We start from the raw sequence: 14,171 nt of genomic DNA on the forward strand, positions 1-14,171 counted from the left end.
GAACCCGAGTGCGCAGACACCCGAAGGCACTTAATGAGACCTTAGAACAAGAGACTAGTGCGGACGTCAGATCTTCACTCGGATATTCAAACGCAGTGCAAATCCACGCTGAGATTGTGGTCCGTTTCCCCCAAACGAAACTACACTTTGTGTGTGTGTGTGTGTGTGTGTGTGTGTGTGTGTGTGTGTGTGGGAGGGGATGGCACAAAAGAAAGGTAGCACTTTATTCTACAGTACTGTAAATACTCAGTGTTTAATAAGCATGTGTAATAATTACAAGTGATTTCTCATGCGCAATTTAACTAACGGACGTTTAAAGGCTTCATCATCGGATTTAATGAAAATGTAGTAAGTAACAACTGATAAACCTGTTTTTGTTTAACATCACACACGTACACAGTAACTAATGCGAGCAAATATACTAAAGTTACTGCAAAGAAGTGCTTGTGATATTTTCCAAACCCTCTCAAAGAACGTGTTTATTAATAACAACTTGTTAAAAATTTGGATCTTAGTATAATAAATGTTTTTCAAATTTATCACGCATTACATGATTACATTCCCAGCTTGTGCAAAACGTTACTCTTAATGAACCTTAATTAGGACAAGTTCGCTCATTTAAACACTGTAACTAAAGCGCCGTTGACTTTAACACAAACCTCATTATTTCTAGACATTACTTGTAATTAAGACATAATTATTTATTGAATACTAAACGACAACACTGTAAATTAAAGTGCTACCTACAGTATATACCAGCTGTACATTTACTAAACCTACGCACTTACTTTGAGATTGCGACTCTTTTCTTCTTGTATAAACTCTGAGATTGACCGTAGACTTCCCTGAAATCCTGTATTAATAAAACTCTACAGCTCCGAAATCAGACAAACAAACAAAACACACCTCCATGTGATGTGTACGAAAAACAAACACACAAAAAATAAGTAAAAAAAAAAAATAAAAAAAAAATCGTACACAGGACAAAAGCAACATTTCCTATGAAGTTTGCATTCGTAATGCATTATAATGCATAATAATAATAACTGACGTGTTATAATACCCGGTGTTTCCCTGTTACAGTTATGCATACATACACAATACTTCATCATTAGGAAACGACTTTATAATCTTCGCTTACGTGATGCCTTCTAATATCTGCTCATGATATAGTGCACAAGTTCCTATATTGTTTCTAGAGGTTATGCTATGAAGCCTGACATAAGCCTGTCATAGCTTTAAATACACACATGACACTTAAAGACACTTCATCATGGCAGATGGGATAAATAATTCCTAAAGAAACAACTTCATAATGCCACGTAACACAACACCATATCTGCTCATGCTGTAAGGCGTTATGACAACGTCAGGATGATGCGTTATGAACCCTTATGAATCTGATCAACAGATGCTCGGTGCTTTGGAAAGTTCTTTTCTTATGTCAGGTGACATGACGCATTATAGCATCTGTTATCAGGCATAACAACACAAACTCTGATATCGTCTTTAAGCAAAACAACGCATGATAAAGCACAGATCATATAAAATAATAATAATAATAATAATAATATCTAAAATATGACCAATTTAGTCACATCCATAATACTTTTTTATACCACCATAATGCATTATAATACAATCTCCAGATATAATAATGTGTTATTACGCATGATACTCTTTGAGTTTGAATAGATTTAAAGGGATTTTGTATTATAAAGTGTTATAAAGGCTATACAACACTTTATAAAGGACTACCCATGTAGCTTTAGTTTGTAGTTTGAGTGGTGCAAAATAAATACTGCTTATTATTATTACAAGGAAAACATAATCCTATTTAAGAGCTCAAGCTTTACAGCAGGTTTTTCCCAGATGTTATGAAGCATTACAATCGCTGTACGACGCACCGAACAATTCATGGTGCCACGCATTGTTCCTATAAGATTCATGCTATATTATGGAGGCTATATGACACGGTTATAATGCATTATGAATGCAGGACTCGTAGGTGGTGCCATTAGAACTTATTAGCACCTAATTTAAAATTGTCAAATTATTTCCTGCTGCAGGGATTAAATCAGGGGATTAAGTCAGGATTAAATCAGGAGGAACCTGTCAAGTGTGAAACCTGGCGGTGCCACAGCCAGTGACCTGAAGCATCACGCTTAGTGCTTTACGTATCCAAGTATGACGACTTAACACTGAAAAACAATAACACGACGATAACACGACATGACACGACGAATAAATGTGCACGTTGCATAAAAGAAACACGTCTCCGGTCGGGTTATTAATAATTTAACTATGAAAGTTGCGTTACAAATAAACGGCATAAAATATCCTCATCAGCTTAACTTTTCCCCAAAAGTGTGTCTATAAATCTGGGGAATATTTTTTTATTTTATATACAAAAAGTAAGCAGCATAAATATGGATATTCATGAGATGCGTCTTTGGTATAAATCTTTGATCCGAAAGAAAAAAAGTGAGGTTAACCCCCACCACCACCGCCCCCATCAAATTTGTGTGAAAGAGTTAACACTGTCCTATCGTGTGTGTGTGTGTGTGTGTGTGTGTGTGTGTGTGTGTGTGTGTGTTAAAGCTCCAGGTCCAGACCAGCTATGCGCTTAAAAGAAACTGACGTCTCTGAAGGAAATGTGCTGGGAATGTTTAGTTTCTCTTTTCCTTGTAAAACCATACGGTTAAGATCATCCAGTTTAGATATATATTCGTCTCTAATCTCCAAAAAAACAACACTTTATTCTGAAAAACTGTACACATCTAAAATATATAATGTATAGAACAGTACCCATCTATAGCTTCATAAAATAATTCTGAAAAATAGAATTAAAAACATTTCCAAAAACGTGCAAAATGTGGACCTCGGGACATCACGAGCCCGAAGGCGGCTCTGAACGTTCGCGAGGGCGCCGGGGCGTCAGGTTCTCCGAGACCTCCGGACACTTTTTATACGTGACGCCCGGAGGACCGCCGCTAGGTGGCGCCGTGAGCTGCACGCCGTCTGTGTGAGGGAGCAGCGGCGTAGAGGTGAGCACGCCGGGCTCGGGGTGAGGGTGCGAATCTTTGGGGTACGGTAGTGTGCTGCTCTCGCTCCGCCCGTGTGGAGAGCTCTCGGAGTTCTGCGCCACGTGGGTCTCCGGGTTCCTGGAGCTCCGAGACGTGTCCTTCATCTCCATGCTCCTGGTCAGTCCGGGGTCGGCGGGCTTGGGCTTGTGCTTGGCGTGGGCGGGGTGCGGGTGTGTGAGCGTGGTGGGTTTGAGGAAAGGTCTGCAGAACGGGAAGAGCTTGGCCTGGCTCTGGTGCAGCAGACGTCTGCGCAGCTCCGGGGGGAATCTGTCCATCTGACGGCCCACCTGCACCGGGCTGGGGAACAGGGAGCCCTGACACGCCCGGTAGAAATATCTGGAACACAAACACAGCACCAGGAGAACGTCAGGTCAAACCGAGGCTGGGTGATGTCATCACATTACTCTCGCAGGAAGTGACATCATCACATGATTGAATGACATCATTCTCAAAGCTTAAAGCGGAAATTTTTTATTCTAAATTTGTGTTTTGTGATGAAACCTGGACTTTGCAAAATTCTGATGTGACGGAGAATAAACTAATAAATAAAAGAATAATGAAAAAAAGAGAGGAAACTAATATTTCTATATTAATAGAATATTTTAATATGTTAGTATTTTTTACTAAGAGTAAAAAAAAAGGAAAAGAAAAATTGTCAATAAAAAAAATTTGGAAATGCAAAAAAAGGAAAAAGAGAAAACGAAAGAGGAAGAAAAAGGAAAATAAAAAAGAGAGAAAACTATGTATTATTAAACTTCGAATAAATTTTAACATAAAAAAATAAATCTCATAATAATAATAATAATAATAATAATCAAATAATAACTAAAGCTGTATAAATATTATTAAAGAAAAAAGAATAAAACAGAGTAATTCAAACCAAATTAAGTGAGAATAATAAAGAAAATTCCAAAGACTGAATTATATAATTTCCGTTTAAGTAAAAACAGATTAGATACAAAAGGATATAAAAACTTAAAATGAATAAATGATGAGGGGAAAAAAAAATTCTTAAAAATGTAAATAAAAGAAATTTCCCGGCCTTATTCAGAATAAATTTAGCCCCACCCCCTTAGCGTTAGTGCTAATGATAAAATTTTGTCCGATTTTCACAAAACAGAAACTTTTTTTTCCCATCGTTATCAGAGACGACCCTGATCCACCTGATGGTGGCGCTGTTGCGTGCTACTGTGCACCAGTAAACATTTCCCAAAATACACAGAGCTCTTACAGGTGGGAGGGAACCAATAAGCTCCGCCCACCTGTTAAACCCGGCAGAAAGGGATTCTCCCTCAATCATCATCATAAACATGTGGAGATTTATGAACCCCAAATCAGCAAGCTGTCAATCAGCTCCGATGGGGCGGAGCTACGAGTGGCTGATTGGTGGAGGAGTGTTGAGGGGCGGGGTTAAGGACGGCGTACCTGGGCAGAAGAGCAGTGATGGGTGTGACGACACACAGCAGGTAGAAGAGAGGATCTCCCAGAAGTCTCTGCATGGTCCAGTAGGGGTTGGAGGGGGAGGAGCAGGTGGGGCAGGAGGCGTTGTAGCACAGAGCCACGGTGAAGAAGAGCAGCGCGCTGAACGCTATCGACACCCAGTTCATCCACGTCTGGGGGGAAACACGCGGTTACTCATCGTAAAGGAGTTTCAGTTGGAGTGTGGAAATTACAACCGCACACACACACACACACACACACACAGGATGCTCACATGTAACCGAAAAAGGAACCAAAGAGAAAGAAAATTTAAAGACAAAAAGAAAGAATGAAAAAGTGTGTGTGTGTGTGTGTGTGTGTGTGTGTGTGTGTGTGCGTATTGATTTTTAACACCTGTCAGCCTCACCCACACACCAGCAGCCTACAGCTCGAACCTCAGACGCAAGAACGCAAGAACGTTTACTGCATCAGGAGTGTGTGTGTGTGTGTGTGTGTGTGTGTGTGTGTGAGACCCATCAGTGTGTCGTGTATGTCCCGATTCAATCCAATCAGCTGAGCTGTGTGTATAAATCTACTGAACATGTTTCTCTCTCTCTCACACACACACACACACACACACACACACTCACACACACACTCCAGCCTGGACACTAGAGATGAGACTTAGCAGGTCTGATTTGTACAATTTTACAAACATCTCATTTAAATAATATTTCACGTTCTGTAACGCCGCCGCTGTAACCTCACGTGTTTGCGTTGCGCCCGTCTCACTGCGCCGCCCGTCGGTGTGTGTGTGTGTGTGTGTGTGTGTGTGTGTGTGTGTGTGTGTGTGTGTGTGTGTGTGTGTGAACGGTTCGGGATCACAGAGGAGCAGAAACACAACGACCTGCCACACCACAGAACCACGATTCATCCCTCATCTCTACTACACACTACACCTAGTCCCTCCGTACTAACCCTACACACTAACCCTGTGCACTATCCCTCACCCAGCTGTACACTCTGTTCTTCATGCACTCAACCCTACACACTGCACCCTACACACTAACCCTGTGCACTATCCCTCACCCAGCTGTACACTCTGTTCTTCATGCACTCAACCCTACACACTGCACCCTACACACTAACCCTGTGCACTATCCCTCACCCAGCTGTACACTCTGTTCTTCATGCACGCAACCCTACACACTGCACCCTACACACTAACCCTGTGCACTATCCCTCACCCAGCTGTACACTCTGTTCTTCATGCACGCAACCCTACACACTGCACCCTACACACTGCACCCTGTGCACTATCCCTCACCCAGCTGTACACTCTGTTCTTCATGCACTGCACCCTACACACTCCACCCTACACACACTCCACCCTACACACACTCCACCCTACACACACTCCACCCTACACACACTCCACCCTACACACACTCCACCCTACACACTAATTCCGGAGCTGAACAATTGAATTTAATACAAATCAGTAAGGTTTAGTATTAATATAAATTTTGTATTATTATTATTTTGTATTAAGTGTAATTATTAAACACTTCATGTTCTATTTAAACGTCTTCATCTCGACGATCAGCAAATAACAGCACAGATGATCATTAACACCATGATTCCTAATTACTGTTTAAAACTTTAAACTATTTTTAAAAATTCAATGAAATTATTGACAAAATCTACATAAACTCCTGACTGTGTGTGTGTGTGTGTGTGTGTGTGTGTGTGTGTGTATATACAGTACTGTATAATAAACTGTAGACTTGTGTAAGTGTAACTGCACGGGTCCACTCGGAAACTTTTTAATCTGGTTAATTGTGCAGCCTGAAGATATTCCCTACGCCCTATTCCCTATACCCTATTCTCTACACCCTATTCTCTAAACATTATCCCCTACGCCCTACTTCCTACTGTGCATGGTCTATTCCCCTACTCCCTACTGTCTATGCCCTATTCCCCTACACCATATTTCCTACTACCTACTCTCAATGCCCTATTTCCTATGACCTACACTCTATGCTCTATTCCCAAGTCCCTACACTCTATTCCCTACACCCTACAGTTTATGCTCTATTCCCCTACACCATATTCCCTCCTGTCTATGCCCTATTCCCTAAACCCTACTGTCTATGCTTTATTCGCCTGCACCCTATTCTCTTCACCCTACTATCTATGCTCTATTCCCCTACTCCCTACTTCATACTGCCTATGCCCTATTCCCTACGCCCTACTGTTTATGCTCTGTTCCCCCACACCCTCCTCCCTACAGTCTATGCCCTATTCCCTACACCCTACTGTCTATGCTCTGTTCCCCTACACCCTATTCCCTGGATTTGAAATATGGATCCTTGTTCACTACAAACAGTATCTCACACACACACACACACACACACACACACACACACACCCAGTTAAGAGTGAAGTTGTTAATCCACCTACGTTCTTGAGAAGGTGAGAGATCTGCTTTACTGGGACACTGAAAAGCCCTCAGGGAGAGGCAGAGAGACACCTAGACGTGTGAAGAGACAGAAGGGAAACTGGAGAAGAAGAAAGTATAAGAAAAGTGAGAAATTTAGAAAGGAAAGAGGAAGAAAATTAAAGACAGAAAGTAATAAAGAGTAGAGTGTTGTAAGGAGTTAAACATTATCAGGGTGAAGAAACACCAGGTGAAGTGAAGAGGAAGAACTCTGTGGTTTTCTAAAGAGCGCCCCCTGTGCTGAGAGCAGGAGAACTGCGTGCTAAAACCGGTGGAACCCTGTTCTCCAGCGTCTCAGGCTGCAGGCTGTGTGTGTGTGTGTGTGTGTGTGTGTGTGTGTGTGGTGTCTTACCCAGGTCTTGGTTTCGATGCCGAGCTGCAGCAGGATGGTGAATAGGGCGAGCGTGGTGATGGGCGTGCCCCAGGTGAACAGATCCACATCCGAGTCGGAGTACGCCTGCACAGGGCCGGGGAACGTCAGACAACGACATCATCATGTCTTAAAATGACTGTTTATTAAAGAGAACACACTAATGTGTAAAACACACATGAACTCACAAAGTAAGGGATGAAAAAACAGATGAGACTTTGGTAGAAGGCATCGATCATATTCATCCAGAACATGTACGGCTTATATTCCTGAAAAAACAACAACAACAACAACACAAACAGGTCAGAAAACATCAAAAAAGAATGTAATTAATGAAATACATTTAGAAATAAATTAAGAAACGAAAGAAAAAAAAAAGCTAATTAATGACGTAATAAAGAAAGAAGTAACACAGCTAGGGTACAAACACACGACCTGAAGAGTCAGAACACTATGGAGATGTTGGTGTGGTGTTGTGGGTTTATGGTGTTGCAGTGTGGTGGCGGTGTTATGGCACGGTGGTGGTGGCGATGATGGTGTGATGTTCTAGTGTAGTGATATGACATGGTGGTGGTGTTACAGAGCAGCTGTGATGGCCATAGTGTTTCAGATGTGATGGTGGTGCTGGCTTTATGGAGCAGTGGTGGTGGTGGGGTTACAGAGCATTGGCGGCGGTCTTATGGAGCGGTGGTGGTGGTGATGTTATGGAGCGGTGGTGGTGGGTTTACAGAGCATTGGCGGCGGTGGGGTTACAGAGCATTGGTGGTGGTCTTATGGAGCGGTGGTGGTGGTGGGGTTACAGAGCAGTGGCGGTGGTCTTATGGAGCGGTGGTGGTGGTGGGGTTACAGAGCATTGGTGGTGATGTTATGGAGCGGTGGTGGTGGTGATGTTATGGAGCGGTGGTGGTGGTGGGGTTACAGAGCATTGGTGGCGGTGGGGTTACAGAGCATTGGCGGTGGTCTTATGGAGCGGTGGTGGTGGTGGGGTTACAGAGCAGTGGCGGTGGTCTTATGGAGCGGTGGTGGTGGTGGGGTTACAGAGCATTGGTGGCGGTCTTATGGAGCGGTGGTGGTGGTGGGTTTACAGAGCATTAGTGGCGGTCTTATGGAGCGGTGGTGGTAGTGATGTTATGGAGCGGTGGTGGTAGTGATGTTATGGAGCGGTGGTGGTGGGTTTACAGAGCATTGGTGGCGGTCTTATGGAGCGGTGGTGGTGGGTTTACAGAGCATTGGTGGTGATGTTATGGAGCGGTGGTGGTGGTGATGTTATGGAGCGGTGGTGGTGGTGATGTTATGGAGCGGTGGTGGTGGTGATGTTATGGAGCGGTGGTGGTGGTGATGTTATGGAGCGGTGGTGGTGGTGGTGATGTTATGGAGCGGTGGTGGTGGTGGTGATGTTATGGAGCGGTGGTGGTGGTGGTGATGTTATGGAGCGGTGGTGGTGGTGGTGATGTTATGGAGCGGTGCTGGTGGTGGTGATGTTATGGAGCGGTGCTGGTGGTGGTGATGTTATGGAGCGGTGCTGGTGGTGGTGATGTTATGGAGCGGTGGTGGTGGTGGTGATGTTATGGAGCGGTGGTGGTGGTGGTGATGTTATGGAGCGGTGGTGGTGGTGGTGATGTTATGGAGCGGTGGTGGTGGTGGTGATGTTATGGAGCGGTGCTGGTGGTGATGTTATGGAGCGGTGCTGGTGGTGGTGATGTTATGGAGCGGTGCTGGTGGTGGTGATGTTATGGAGCGGTGCTGGTGGTGGTGATGTTATGGAGCGGTGCTGGTGGTGGTGATGTTATGGAGCGGTGCTGGTGGTGGTGATGTTATGGAGCGGTGCTGGTGGTGGTGATGTTATGGAGCGGTGCTGGTGGTGGTGATGTTATGGAGCGGTGGTGGTGGTGATGTTATGGAGCGGTGGTGCTGGTGGTGATGTTATGGAGCGGTGCTGGTGGTGATGTTATGGAGCGGTGCTGGTGGTGGTGATGTTATAAGATGGTTGTGACTTTAAGGAGCTGCGAGTTTGCAGGTGGCAGGCACGCAGTGAGGTTACAAGCGGTGGTTGTGGTATTTATGCCACTATGACATCACAGTGTTGGTGATGGTTTGGTTACTGCGTGGCGTTAGTGGTGGCGATTGTGAAAATAATTCGCCCATAATGAAATGTTAAACTAGAGTTCGTCCTGTAATTAGCATCACTGCTGTCTTCACTCTTGCAGTCAGTGTGTTTAAATGGCAAAAAGTCATCACTCTGCAGGTGAACCACACTGAACATGGACCAGAGCGGTGAAGGAGAGAGATGTTCGAGACCAAAACAAGCTTTATGCACAAGCACGCTACAGGTCAAGGCTAGAAGACCTTCTCCAAGCAGCTCCTTATTTCTCTGACTTCTTATTCTTCTTATTACTTCTTTTCTCAGTTTTAAGTCATTTCATCATGTGATACTTTCTTTAGCAGATCCAGGGTACCACCACCTTCGTTCAGGTGTGTGTTGAAGGCTGAGTAGGAGAGCACAGGGAGGAGCTGCTAATGATCTCCAGAATCTCGGCTCCCTTAGCGTACAGCGCTTACTGAAATCCACTGCAGGGGAACGACGTCAATGGGGACTCAGGTCCCAATAAATAAATAAATAAATAAATAAAGGATAACAGAGTGGGGGAAACACTGTGCCACATCCGTTAAAAATAATAAATCACACACACACACACACACACACACACACACACACACACACACACTGCAGTCTGAGAATATGATTTAAATGATGTATATAGAAAGAAAGAAGCAAGACTGACTTAATATTTTACATAATAGAAAAACCGTAAAAAAAAAAGTAAGAGAAAGAAAATGTAAATAAATGCATTTAAATAAATAAATAAAGAATTATTAAAAATAAAAAACTAAAGATTGATGTCAGGTTACTAATAATGAAGCAGTTTGATTTGTTGTTCATATTCAAGTGGTATTAATATATAATATTTTATCATCAGTGTCTGCATCAAGATCCGTCTCTTCAGTGTCTCGTCTAATGAATATTTAAGGCCGATTAAAGACAAACAAAAACAGAGAGGGGAAAGAGAAAGCCGTGGAAATTCTGGATTCTTGAGGGATTCGTTAATCCGAACACACAGAGCGGAGCCGCGGCTTTTCCGCTCATCATGCTGCCTTTTATTTGATTTTATTATTACTTTAACGTTCAGCAGCCACTTTTCCACAGCTGAGCTCCGGGACGCGCTCCAGAGCGCCTTGGCGTCGTTCGCTCCCTCAGGACTCGTGTGGAGACGCCGCGCTGCCCAGCTGCTGCTGCTTTAGCCTCGAGCCCCAATTCATTACAGCAAACACGTTCCGGCGCAAAACCAAACCGACTTCTGAAAAAACAGCTCCTCCTGTTTCCACATGCTGAAGATTCATCTGCTGAAAAGGCAAACTGCGATTTATCTGCAGTGACGGAGCTACAGCCTGCTGATGACTAACGGCCCGGCGCTCAGCTAACACCAACCCTGCCACTTGGTAACCTTTCACATTACATTTCAGATTAATGATAATAATAACAAAAAGAAGATGAAGAACACAAGGTCTACAGCAGCGTCTGGAAGCTTTTTCCATCACGTCAACAACTGAGATCGAGTGTTTGGGTCTGACGCTAAACTAGCTGAGTGGGACTGAACAGTGATGCGCAACCCGCGGCTCTGAAAGCACTATTCGCGACACCACAAGGTTCTTTTTTTTTTTTTTTTTTTTTAAAGACTCTGAGTTTATTGGCGGGAGATGAAACGTCCATTCATAGCTGGGAGTCTTGCAAGCAGATTGACCGCAGGGAGACGGATGGCATACCCACGCTCTGACAGCAACCATCGCAGCACTAGCCAATCATTTTGGCGGCTGTGAGCTCACACATACTCAACAACACTTTCCTCCAAGTGTTACACATTTCAATGCCTGGAGGAGGGATAGCTCAGTGGTCAAGATGTTGGACTACTACTCAGCAGGTCACAGGTTCCAGCCCCAGCACCACCAAGTCGCCACTGTTGGCGAGCTCCTGAGATCCTGAGCAAGACCCTTTACCCTCAATGACTCTTCATTCATCCATCCATCCATCTTCTATACCGTTTACCCTGTACAGTGTCTCAGGAGGGCGGGAAATGTGAGCGGCAGTTTTGAACATCTGCCGTCACATGTCTCAGATGAAGCAAGTGAGAATCTTTTCTATTAATGGGAATCACCAGGGTCCATCCGATATGATATTATCATGATAACTAGTTGCCGATTTAATCCGCATGCGATTCTTTAAATATCCCAACTTGAAGGTAATGTCAAAATGTTTTGTTACAATTCTAAACCATCTTCGCAAATATTCCGCTTATACCACACATGATGCTGGGGACGGTTCCACTTTACCATGAGCTGTTCTCTGAGGACTCGTAACTGCAGTCACTCAGTAGTTCAGGACTGGAGTTTCCTACAGTCTACCTGAGTCTCCAATAATGAACTGGACTCCAGATGAACTTCTCCACATCTCCAGTTATACTGAACCTACAGCCTCCTAACACACAGTATGAGTGCAGATCAATCCCTGCTATCCGTTATCACCCAGATGAGGATGGGTTCCCTGTTGAGTCTGGTTCCTCTCAAGGTTTCTTCCTATTACCATCTCAGGGAGTTTTTCCCTCAGCACTGTCGGCTCGATCATCAGGGACGATCTGATCATTCTGATTCACACACATTTACATTACATTGTGTAAAGCTGCTTTGCCACAGTGACGATTGTTAAAAGCGCTATACAAATAAAACTGAATTGCATTAAAATTGAATTGAATGATGCTGTGCTGTGTGAATAGTTTAGAGCACTATTTAAAACATAGATTCTGGAGTTAGTGTAACCTTACATGAAATGCCACACAAAAGAATCACTACACACCTTCTCCCTTTGTAATTGGTTGTTGCCTTAAAGGGAGAGCATAATAACAGAGGCAGGAACTGGCAAAAATTAGGGATTTAAAATTAACTTTTCTGGTTAAGTCTTGTTCAAAATCAGACTGATTCAGACTAAACAAGCTTTTCCCCACCAGCTAATCATTCGTAATCAGAACAGCGCCCCCTAGTGACCCCTATCACCAGTCTGTTCAGCCCGTACTGTCGTAAGTGAAGCTTACCTCTGAGTTCTGTCCGTTCATATAAAGCTGAGGTAGTTCCTGCAGGGTCTCGGCGGACACGTCTTTGTCCAGCGTGCCGGTGATCAGCTGCGGGAACGCCGAGAACATCAGGTTGAAGAAGATCAGGTACCACTGATCGACCATGGCCGAGCCGGAAAACCCGCAGTAGAACTGATACCAGAAGATGAGCGCCACAAACATCTGAGCAGAGCACAAAGCGAACCATCAGCACGAGACAGTGAGTCCGCGAATCTTTAGTGATCATAAACCATGCGTCTTCATTACGTTGAGACACAGAGCTACATCATGGTTAACACCACAGCATGTAGAGGTCACCACGGACTCTTATTATCTAAAACAACTGAGACGCAGGGCAATTTATTCAGAACGTAATTAGCTCCATCAGCCAGGCGCCGCTGAACGGTTCACCGCGTTAAAGAGGCCGTGTGTAAATATAACAGCCTTAATTTGAGCTGGGAGTTTAGAGCTAGTGGGGTTCAGGCGTTATCGTGACATCTGTCAACGCCAATGAAATACCCGCTTGTTAAAACCTTAACTGTATCCTCTTAAATTCATAAAGATCAGATCTGAAATCAGACTGAAATAACAGAAGTCAAATTTTACCTAGTTAGCAAACAGCACTTGATAAAAACCTAAAGCCGCTTATGATATCATGTGACAGCTTTCTCACCCTCAGGGTACTCTTTTACATTATTATTTACATTATTTTTTTTTCTCACTTATTCTAGGACGCACAAGTAACTATTAAAATCTTGACAGTGTTTTCTAGATATCTTAATGTGTCCAGTCACTCGCTAATTCACAAAGCCGGGTTCTGTATGAGATAGTTAGCTAGCTATCACCACATCACCACCACCTCAGGTCACTCCAACGATTTTTAGCTGAAAAATAAAATGTCCACCAAATGGGAGGAAAAAGAAAGAAGAACGGACAAAAAAATAAAAATAAACTAGCTTAAAGTCTATCAAAATGGATGACTATGATGCTATTAGCGCGGGTACCTCCAAACCAGTCAATGAGGTAAACGTGGCGATACAGCTAACTGTTTATTGCTAGCACATGTAACAAAGTCATCATCATGAAGTTTTTATGCAGATCTTACTAGCCTGCTAACATTTGTAACGTTTAAAGAATCTAGCTAGCAGCAGCAAGGATCGTCAAACCGCTAAAATAGCTAGCTAGCTAACAATATAATGTAAGATATCTTGCTATCTGGTCACAGTTTATAGTTCATACGTAAGATTTCGTTAGCGCTTGTTAACTAGATAGCTTGGGTGTCTCTCCCCCCCCCCCAGTAAGTTATACATTATAGTACATTATAGTAGGGGTATTAAATGATCGCTAAACCTGACCTGTGACAGACGGGGTTTGACAGACAGCCTGAAATGATGATTTTGTTTACATGAAAGAGGCGTTAAAGTGAACCGCGGCTCCTTACAGCGTTTTTGTAGAAGAAGTAGAGGATCATGTTGGCCAGGCGGGAGTAGCACCAGTGTCCATGAACCAGGAGGAGCTTCTGCAGGTACTGAAAGCGAGGAAGAGCAAAATCGCTGGCCATCACCGCCTGCACTCACACACACACACACACACACACACACCAATCAGGGTGACACACCAACACACACCGTAAGCAC

General features: G+C 43.7%; 1 protein-coding gene across 2 annotated transcripts in view; it reads right to left on the bottom strand.

Annotated features, from left to right (window-relative positions):
- Nucleotides 1-1,291: 1,291 nt before the first annotated feature.
- The window catches only part of atp10a (ATPase phospholipid transporting 10A), a 51,584-nt gene continuing 38,704 nt past the window's right edge, over nt 1,292-14,171 (bottom strand). For both annotated transcript variants that reach the window (XM_053498020.1, XM_053498019.1), the window contains exons 16-21: nt 13,976-14,101; nt 12,517-12,717; nt 7,564-7,644; nt 7,358-7,462; nt 4,512-4,699; nt 1,292-3,422 (exon numbers count right to left, since the gene is read on the bottom strand). In XM_053498020.1, coding sequence (XP_053353995.1) covers nt 2,891-3,422; nt 4,512-4,699; nt 7,358-7,462; nt 7,564-7,644; nt 12,517-12,717; nt 13,976-14,101 — 1,233 coding nt within the window. In that variant the 3' untranslated portion in view covers nt 1,292-2,890. The remainder of the gene's footprint in view (nt 3,423-4,511; nt 4,700-7,357; nt 7,463-7,563; nt 7,645-12,516; nt 12,718-13,975; nt 14,102-14,171) is intronic.

This window comes from Clarias gariepinus, chromosome 6 (assembly GCF_024256425.1).
Source record: "Clarias gariepinus isolate MV-2021 ecotype Netherlands chromosome 6, CGAR_prim_01v2, whole genome shotgun sequence".
Classification (NCBI taxonomy): domain Eukaryota; kingdom Metazoa; phylum Chordata; class Actinopteri; order Siluriformes; family Clariidae; genus Clarias; species Clarias gariepinus.